General features: G+C 39.9%; 1 protein-coding gene across 1 annotated transcript in view; it reads left to right on the plus strand.

The window, feature by feature from the left end:
* Nucleotides 1-10827, plus strand: part of si:dkey-192l18.9 (F-box/LRR-repeat protein 7) — a 59413-nt gene extending 48586 nt beyond the window's left edge. The window contains exons 3-4 of the mRNA XM_062992050.1: nucleotides 5341-5964; nucleotides 9932-10827. Coding sequence (XP_062848120.1) covers nucleotides 5341-5964; nucleotides 9932-10668 — 1361 coding nt within the window. The 3' untranslated portion in view covers nucleotides 10669-10827. The remainder of the gene's footprint in view (nucleotides 1-5340; nucleotides 5965-9931) is intronic.

Consider the following 10827-nt stretch of genomic DNA (forward strand, 5'->3'; position numbering starts at 1 on the left):
CTCAGGTGGCGCAGCGGTAAAAAGTACGCTAGCACACCAGAGTTGGGGTTTTGAATACATCGTATCGAATCTCAGCTCTGCCTTCCGACTGGGCTGGGCAACATGAACAACGATTGGCTGTTGTTCATAGGGGTAAAAAGTCGGATCATAGGTCCTCATAACTGGTGCCACTGTGGCCCCTGCTGGCTGACTGATTGCGCCTGCACAGGGCTGAGGAATAATGCTGATGGGGGTGTGGCCCTCCGTAAACAGTGCCCGTCAGTGTATGAACTTGACTCGTGCAGGTGAAAAATGCAGTTTGTACTGACTGTACGTGCCGGAGGGGGCGTATGTCAGTTGAGAGGCATCCTAAGTCAGCGGTGAAGGGTCGAATCAGTATAGAGGACACAATCAGGGTAATTGGACACGACTAGATTATGGATTGGGGGGAAAATAGAAAAAAAAGTGGGGCATGGCCTGAGAAGGCTCTTTATTCAAGAAATCCTAGGTACCTTTTGCAGCCAACTGTAAATGATTGATTTAATTTAAATTGTTTGTTAGTTTAGGCAGTATGACTTGTCTGTTATTACTTGGATGAAGATCTGACCACATTGTTTGAATAATTGACAAACTTTTTACTTGACAAAAAATTGGCAGGCAGCTATTAAAAACACAATATGTAATACAGACATGTGGCTGGGTTAGAGTTGGTTCTACTAATAAAAGTAAATGATCTAAGTAATGAGACAAACATTTCCATTGGAGTGAACTATATTGACATTGTACTAAAACCAGCTAAGAATGGAAAAAATTCTTCCTTTTTTAGTAATTCAGAACTACTTCTGGTTCACACAGATTTACAAAGGTCATAGGCAGGTTCTAGGATTTTTTGACAATGCACGTCTTAAAAGAGACCTTTGAGTTATAGTCATAGGTTTGAAGACCTTTGGCAGACCAGACCAAGATTTTACAACTACATAGACATAAAATAATAGATTACTTATATTGCATAAAGATAATTTGTTTTCATTTGTCACATACGACTCTCTGGGTAGCACTGAGTAAATCCCTGGTTTGTTTCAACATGTCTGAGAGATGGTTGGTTAGTTTTCATGAAGCCGACTGTTGTTGTGGTGAAGACATTTTGCTCCCAGGAGACACTGTCATGTGTTTATCATGAACTGGCCATCAATCAGGATGGTCTCAGGTCATGTCTGGAATACACATCTGCATTACATTCTGTATGTCCAGAGACACACACACACAAAGATTTGTGTCACAGAGATTTGCAAGGCAGAGAGACTGAAGCATTTGTGTTACAGTTTTGAATCAATTAATCTAAATTGTGTAATTGAGTCTTTTAATCAATGTTTAATAGATGTTAATTAAGTTAAATAAGTGGTGGTGGAGAAAGTTATTTGAGCTCATCCAACTTTGTGGCATGACCTACTAATTCCTTGTTGGTAATTATGATTGACTACAGCAACTTCTTGCCCATGTAGATAGGGCTGGTTTGACTGCTCTCAATAAAAAGTACATTAGACATTAGTCTTTTGCCAACATTAAACTGTCAACTTGGACCTGTCATAAACAGGTCTGCCATGAGTTAGAAGCTGGTAGAACATGGCCTGATCAGTCACTTAACTGCGTCTGCATGAGGAAATCATCTTTAAGTAGGCTCCAGACCACTTGTGGCCTTCATCAGTATAAAATGATGAAGATAAATGAAATGTAACACAAATGTATTTGGTGCAGCTGCGTTAATGATTTTGTTATGTAGTTCTATGACCAGATTATACTAGATGCTGGGAAATTTAATGGGATATAGGGATTGGAAATGCATTTCAGTTCTTTCAGACTGTTCAATCCTGTTAGTGCAATTTAAAGAGCCCTGGTTCACTAATAAAGACTTTTCCTTTATATAAAGACGTATCATGTATAAACCCTTATTTCCTCGCCAGGATCCTCTCCCAAAATTTAGCAAATAGAGCAATTTATTGTCAGCTTGTGGAATCAGAACCAATGCCTCTGCAAGACAAATTTATGAAGTGGTTTTCTCCTTTTACATTTGTACTGTTTTTCCCAACAGGAAGCCGGCCAGAGTGGTAAAAGGGAGACAAAAACAATTTATGAAAAGAGAAAAAACAAATTCATGATAACTCTGCTTGTGTTGTGGGTTATGCAAAAGACCAGAGCCCCATGGACCTGGGTTCAAATCCTGCCTCATGTCACAAAATAAGGATGCATAAATTGAAATATGTAATTATATACAGTAAGGTAGCAATTATATAATAACATATGGCCCAAATGTATGTGAAAACCCTTAGGCTGCTATAGACAGATTATTGCCCATGGTCTTGGAATATGAAGATTATGGTCAGGTGCTCATGGTCAGGTGTCCACATGCTTTTATACCTAACATGTCTTTACAGATTTACACACATTTTTGTTTTAAAATATTTTCTAATTGTAATCATGAAAGGATGTAGCCAAAATAAAAATATGCTTAACAAACCAAATTACCATAAATGGAGAGATTTATCTGAACATACTAGGGGAGAATTTAATATAATTTTCCCAAAAACTTAATCTGTTCTTTTTCACAAGACCACAACCCAAAACACACAGCCAAATAAAACCTCAAGACAGATAAAAAAGGTAAATGTGCTTGCATGTTCTGAGTTGGGTTTCACTAAAAATATATTTATGTACAACATTTTTAAACTGTAAGTTTATTAGAGATACCCTATCATGACCCTAAAATGGCTTGCCAAGGGAAATAGACGAAAATGCTAAAATGAAACCAGAATAATATTAATAATTATGTCTTACCATAGACATAAATCTGCAATTGGCAACAACAGCTTTGCAGAAAACCACTAATGGTATTAATTTGTACAGGCTAAATGTATGTGGCCAGAGTTTGTAGGCACATTGAAGCAACTGACTGGCCCTCACATTTCTCAGATCTGAATCCAATTGCGAATCTATGGGACATGAAATATATCGGTGCATCTGCCATCACCAAGTAGTGCCACAGACTGTCCAGGAGCTCAGTGATGCTGATCCAGGTCTGTGAGGAGATCCCTAAGGCTGCCATCCACCATCTATCTTATCAGGAGCATGGCCTGTTGTGGGGGCCATACTTACCACTGTGTCACCTAATGAGTTGCTGTGATGAAATTCACACAGATTGGATCAGACTGTGATTTCAGTTTTTACATTGATTTTGTTACAATTTGGAATCCAGGCCTCAATGGGTTGATGATTTTAGTTTCCACTTACTGTTTTATGTCATTTTATTCTCAATAAATTACACATTTTATATTAGTAAAGATTTTCAACTTGAATCTTTTGTTCGCCAAGATCAGATGCTTAAGTGTGTCCTTATTTTTGTGCAGTGTTTATTGATAATTTTATCATATTTATCATCACAAAGTTGGTTAACGTTATGTGGGTATGGCTGCACAGACAAAGACAAACTTTCATACAAGGTGGCCTCTGATTCTGATCAAAATATAAATGTGTTATAATCTAAAACGTTTTATTCTTGGTAAATCTGGTAATGTGATGAGAGTGGATAACTTAGACATAATCCCTAATGAAAAAATCTTTAAAATCTTCCTTTAAATGTTTGATCAAAGCTCAAAAATGGTTAGCAGTGTTATTCCCTAGACAAAATGTTCTTATCTGAAGCCAGGGAATGACATAAATTGTATGATGCTGTATTTGCTTAAATGGTTTATTCTTGAATAATACTTTGTTGAAAGGCCTTAAACATTTGGAAGGTCAGGTGCTTCTGTGAGTTGTTTGTGTTTTCCTCTCCCAATCAGAGTGAAAACTATTAGGGCTGCTTGAGAGTACTCTTTGCATGCAGTGTTGATGAGTTCCAGCCGAGAATCTTTTGGTTTCTATGTTCGCATTTGCTTGATATCTGTAATCATTCAGACATCTGTAGATAGTAGGAGATGTAGTGTTTATAATGACCAATTAAGAAAAGTCCACCCCGTAAATGTATTTCCTCTGATGAATTTAAGATGAAAGTGACACATGATCAGCGTGAAACTGCATTAACATGATAGCTGTAGAAACATGACAGCTGTAAATCCAGGCTTTAGTCAGTTGTGTACTCAGCATTTAATTGGATTTTCTGCCTGAACTGTGGACCAGACTGAAACTATTTGACATGATAATGAAACCTCAAAGACAATGGTTTACACCACATTAGAATGCATCAGCATGTGTTGATCAAAGCTTCAAAGATCAAAGATCAGAAAGTGATCATGACTATGTTCTAATCCTACATTGTCCACAGTAGGGGTTCAGTAGGGGTTCAAAAAAACAAGTGCCATGTGATATGTGCATCAAGTATTCTAGTAACATTTTAATGTCTAGTAACATTATATTTAATTTTGTCTTCTTGTTGTTTACCACCGCTTTATCCCAGTCAAAGTCTTGGTGGATCCAGCCTCCCTGAAATCACTGGGCGCAATAAAGTAATACATTGGACAGGATGCAGATCCATTGTAGGGTTTGGCCATCCCAACATAGCCAATCATGTATTTATGTAGATGCCTGACCGGCTGATGGCACCACTGTGGATTCGAACCCTAAAACCCAGTATTAGTGGACTAGTATAAGTTTGCTGCTTTAGTTGCCTGCATTTCTTAGCACAAATGTACTGTGTAGTAGGAATTTGTGCCCATTAAAATTAAAAGAAGCACTTATGTTGGACGAAAACGCCTTACTTGCCGTCTACTTTCTCATGCATCCCAAAGTTGTTAATAGTTTTTAAGTCACACTTATGTCAGATCAGGTAATGACCTTTTAATATGTTGCCAGAAAACATAATAGGATATAAATATTTTAGATAATTTAAATTAATTATTAAATCATTGATTTTAAACAGGGTGGCATGGTGGCACAGTGGGCAGCGCTGACACCTCACAGGAAGGAGGGCCTGAGTTGAGGTCCCCAGCTGGGTAGCCAAGGTTTTTTGTGTATGGGTTTTATTCTGGGTGCTCCGGTTTCTTTCCACAAGTCCAAAGACATGCAGTTGCTCTAAGGGTGCATGTATGTCTGAATGTGTGTTTGTGTTTCCAGTGTGATAAACTGGTAACCTTAAGCAATTTACTGTCATTTTTTCTGTTGTACAACCATATGCTTGACTCACAGGTGCATACATCAGTTTTTTCCATTCCAAATGTACTGTTTTACAAGCCATTTTAAAGCTTTTCTACACTTTAGTTTAAAACAATCCCACTGTGGGCTGTTGTGGGTGGTCCCCCTGTTGTAGCTTCTGAATAAACATCAACCAGCATGTGTGTTAACTTCTGTCTTCATCTCTCTTCTCTCTTTCAGACTCAGACCTGAGCATGAGGACACTCAGTACTCCCAGTCCTGCCCTCATCCTAAACCTAAGTCCTTCTCATCTTTCTCCCCAAACTCTACTCAATGGAACTGACACTCCGTCCTCATCCCCATCCTCTTCACCCAGCATTCCCAGAGAAACAGTTGCTATTGTTCATGCCCCACCAGGAACGCCAGGCTGCAAGAAACCCTCTCGGACTCACTCCACTTCAATCATTGACTTTCTTCCAGACCCTGTCCTCTTGCAGATCCTTGCTCACCTGTCCACACCACAGCTGTGCCGATGTGCCCGAGTGTGCCGTCGCTGGTACAACCTGGCATGGGACCCTCGTCTCTGGAGAACTATCAGGTTAAGTGGAGAATCGCTTAATACTGACCGGGCACTGAAAGTCCTCACACAGCGCCTGTGCCAGGATACCCCCAATGTGTGTCTTACTTTGGAGACAGTGGTGGCTAGTGGATGCTCGAGACTGTCTGATCGAGGTCTGCGTGTGCTGGCTCAGTGCTGCCCTGAATTACGTTGGCTTGAGATCTCAGGCTGTTACAATGTGTCCAATAATGCAATATTCGATGTGGTGTCCTGCTGCCCTATCCTAGAACACCTGGATGTCTCGGGTAAGCAGATTAATGTTTATTATTAAAAAATAAGTGATAATGCAAGGCTGTTAACTCATAGGTTATTTTGTACTTGTCAGCTTTGGTTTGTTCAAACTGGAACCCTGGTGCACTTGCTCAGTTAGTGACTACAGTTAGTGGTACGATTGTTAATTTGTAAGTGTGAACACTAAGCAAACCAGGACTAAATTTCATTATTTTTCTTGTGCGATCCAGACAAAAAGAACCAAACTACAAGTATAAACACCACCGTAGTTTTGGTCTTGGTTTGGTCATAATAATAATAATAATAAGTGACTTTGGATAAAACCATATGCTAAACCACATGTATTTATGTACACTCTTGTTTTTGCTTGGCTGGCAGGTTTGCAATATTTTTGGAAAATCAAACACCTCTAAAAACAAAGTAAAGGATCACCTCTTTTTAATTAAACCCTATTATAATATAGTAAGTAGTATAGTTTAAAATGTACAAACTGGAATGGGGCTTAAATTAATAAATAAATAAACAAATAATAAAAGTAACAGGGTATATATCAGGTACCACTTTGTTAAATTAAAAAAGACACATTTTAAAATCCATTTAAGTGCAAATCTTTCCTCCACCTAATCTGTTAACACACTACTGGCCATTTCTCTTACACAACTCGTAGCTCTAACAAGTGGTGTTGGCTGCAAGCTAAATCTAAATCCAAAGTTTTTAACATTACGAGAAAGAAAACTTAATTATTATTTTTATATTAATAAAATTAAAGCATACATTGTGTGGCCCTAAATAGGAAAATTTTACAACAGATTGAACAGAGTAAAATTAACAAACCCGTCCAAAAATACTTTGGTCAGTGGTGAGAGAGGAGGAATGAAGATTGACTGAGAACTTTTAGTCCAAGAAAAATATCACTTAATTTGGCATGTTAACAGAATTACATACTCTGGGGTTGCAGTTATGAAAAATATTAACGTGAGGATGGTAAAGGCACCTAAGCTGTAAGATGTGTTTTAATCCTTAAATACTGACTGAGGAATTTATTTACAGTCTCCCTATTTGCATGTTTATGTATTTTTTGATATCTTTTTTTCTCCCAGTCTAGCCATTCCAATTCCTTTATTATAATTCCTATGCCGCTCGAACCACCCCTCAGTTAACCAGAGAGACTATCAGGTGCCTCCTCAGACATGTCCTGCAGTCGATGTGCTCTTCTTTGTACCTGCTAGTAGCAGACTTGCCAGTATCAGTAGCCCCTGGTGAATCACCCACCACTAGTGTAGGTTCATTTAAAAGAATCACCCAATGATTTTGACAAAGAAGCTCTACACTGTGCTTTTTGGTCATTTGCTTCTTGTTTTCTAAGTTTTTCTTGTCACACAGCAGCTAGGAGGTCAATGGGCAAGTCAGCCAGTTCAGAAGAGGGCATTGAATACCTAGGATTGACTTGCGCCACCTGATTGACATGGGTGACAGAAATGCCTCATTTCCCTTAATTACAAAGCAGAACCAGCTAAGCTAATATGTTACTTCACACTCTTAGCTCTTAGCCCTTAAAAAGTTTTGTTGGAATTTTAACCAAGGAGGCTGAATGTACTGATATTAGGGCAGCGCTCAGAGTGCAACATTTTGTCCTCACCCCTTGTCAATGTCGGTTGGGACTTTCACCATCCCCATTAAACTTCTTCAGCATGTTTTCAGGGGGTGGGAGGAAACCAAATGACCCTGAAAACATCCTGAAGAAATTTCTGTGGATGCATTAGTAGATGCTGAAGTATGTGTTGCTTTGCTATTGATAGGTACCTGATTCAGGGTGTTTTAGTGTTTCTAAAGGGTGCTGAATTAACTAATACCCTGACCAGTGGTTAGTAAGAAACATTAATAAAGGTTTGTTTTGTCATTTTGTTTTTGTCATTTTACAATTATACAGTGGATTTACTATGCTGTATTCATATTTAGATGGAACAAGGCTATTTTTTAATATTAAGCTCTTGATAAAAGGTAAACAGTACTGACTGTTGAAAATACAATGTGTCTATTCAATGAGGAAATTGGGAGTAACGATTTCACATAATTACTCTCAACTGCAAGCTATATTTCTATTCCGGAATAGCTTGCCATCATACATCATGCTGTCTGTTTTTGGGTTTGATAGTCTAAAAATTCATAGCAGTGCTGCCTTTAGCAAAAAGCTGGAAAAAGCATTACAGGATTTGGAAATTACTACCAGTCTTACAGTTCCCTCCGGGAAACGGAGAGGTCTGCTCCGAGCTCTGTAAGTCTTAACCTTAAGCAGAGGAAAAGGTTGTTCTGCTGCATTCATTAATGCACTGTCACACTTGGAATTCCTTGGTGGGTGAAGCTAATGTTTGACCATTCAGGAAAGGAAGTAAACTCTTTGTTAGTTGTGGTTTTACATGCTAAGAGAGAAAAGTGATGCCACATCAGTTTAAACGGAAGGAAAACAGACACGGAACATTTCCTTTAATATTAAACGTTGAGCTGGGCTTTCCTATATCGTTGTATTTCTTTCTATCCCACCAGTTGCAAAATTGTACCCCACCCACACACTTTTTTCCCCCAAACTGCTTCATCCTGGTCAGGTCTGCAATAAACACTGGGCCCTTTAAACTCTTTAAACAGAGGGATCTTCAAAAAGTTTCCACACTTTTATATTTTCGCTAGAAATGGTGAGGGTGGGAGTAATCATTGGTCGTGTCTGATAGACTGAGAGAGAGCTTATAGTCCGAATTTAGCGCCATCTGATTTCCACCTTTTTGGACCACTCAAAGCTTTAAGGGGAAGAAGATTTTCATGTGATGATGATGTAAAAGCAGCGGTGCATTAGTGGCTACACACTCAACCAAAAACATATTTTGCTGATGGTGTTAAAAAGGTACAACGCTGGGTAAAATGCATTGGAAGGTGACTATGTAGAAAAGTGATGTAATTTGTTTTTGAAATGCTTAATAAATAGAGTTATTTACATTTACATTTTCGGCATTTAGCAGACTCTTTTATCCAAGCGACTTACATTACAGTATACAGTCTGAGCAATTGAGGGTTAATGGCCTTGCTCAGGGGCCCAACAGCAGCAACCTGGCAGTGGTGGGGCTTGAACCAGCGACCTTCTGATTACTAGTCCAGTACCTTAACCACTAGGCTACAGCTTGCGTCATAAAGCTTGAGTTATAAAAAGTGTGAAAACTTTTTGAAGAACCTTTGTACATTGCAGACAACACAGGTTTACACATTTACTCTTACTTGGGGCAGTTTGTAATTAGTTAGTTGTTAGTTATCTTGTGCATGTTTTTGGGTGGAAACCTAAGTACTGAAAAGAAAACTCGCACAGTTGGGACACAGACTGTAATTTGTGGCAAGGATCAAACCCAGGTCCTCAGATCCATGTTGCAGTACAATCACATAATTGCCTTTTTTTGCATTTTCCCCAATTTTCTTCCAATCTAGTTTTATCCAATTACTCTATTGCTTACTCTTCCTCTCTACTGATGTTGATCTCCACTCTGACTGAGGAGAGCCGTAACTAACACACGTGTGCAGTAGCCGACTGCATCTTTTCACCTGCACGAGGCGAGTTCATGTGGATCATCTTTGTGTACGGAGAGCCACACCCCGATCAACGCATTATCCCTCATTTCTGTGCCAGCAGAGGTCGTAATTGCATCAGTTATGAGGTCCCGTCGACACCCCCCTTGAACAACAGCCAAACATTGTTCGTGTAGGCGCCCAGCCTGCCGGATGGCAGAGCTGAGTTTCAAACTGACCGACCTGAGCACCTGGATTTTTTAAATAATTGTGTTATTTATAAAATGTCTCTGGGTATGTGAAAGGCGCTATATAAATTGAACTTATTATTATTATTATTAAAATCCTATAAAAGTCTATAAAAAGGATGACAATTGTTGGTTTATTGATGCTTTTAAATGGTTTGATTGAAATGCACCACTATTTTTTTCACAGGTTGCTCACAGGTGACATGCATCAGTCTGACCAAAGAGACTTCAGTCCCTTTCCCTGCGCTTCATGGCCAGCAGATTAGCCTGCGATACCTGGACATGACAGACTGCACATCTCTAGAAGACCAGGGTCTGCGTACCATTGCCCTGCACTGTCCACGCCTAACCTTCATTTATCTGCGCCGCTGCAGTCTACTGACCGATGATGCCGTGCGTCAGCTGGCACTTCACTGCCCTGCTCTGCGTGAACTTAGCCTGAGTGACTGCCACCTGCTGGGTGACTTTAGTCTGCGCGAGGTGGCCCGCATGGAAGGCCAGCTGCGCCATCTGAGTGTGGCACACTGTAGTCGCATCACTGATGTAGGTCTGCGCTACGTGGCACGCTACTGCCCGCGTCTGCGCTACCTGAATGCTCGAGGCTGCGAGGGCATCACGGACCAGGGCCTTGGCCATCTTGCCCGTGGGTGCCCCAAGCTGCGGGCGCTGGACATAGGGCGTTGCCCGTTAGTTACCAACATGGGGCTAGAAATGCTAGCACGTTGCTGCACCAGGCTCAGAAGGCTTAACTTGAGGGGATGTGAGAGTGTCACTGGTAGAGGGTTAAAGGCATTAGCAACAGGATGCTCTGAACTGCAGATGCTTAATGTACAAGATTGTGAGGTGGCGGCAGAGGCACTGCAGATGGTACGACGCCACTGCAAACGCTGTGTGATCGAGCATACAATCCCAGCTTTTTACTAATTACACAATTGATTGTTTGACAAGTGGATAAGTTTACTTACCGCAGCTTTAGTTAAAGTGGGGTGGGTGAGACACGGTGTGCAATACATCTGTAAGAAAATATTCATTCCTTGCTATATTAATATAATAGTATTTATCAGATAAAAAAGTTTAACTTGA

This window comes from Trichomycterus rosablanca, chromosome 3 (genome assembly GCF_030014385.1).
Source record: "Trichomycterus rosablanca isolate fTriRos1 chromosome 3, fTriRos1.hap1, whole genome shotgun sequence".
Taxonomy (NCBI): Eukaryota; Metazoa; Chordata; class Actinopteri; order Siluriformes; family Trichomycteridae; genus Trichomycterus; species Trichomycterus rosablanca.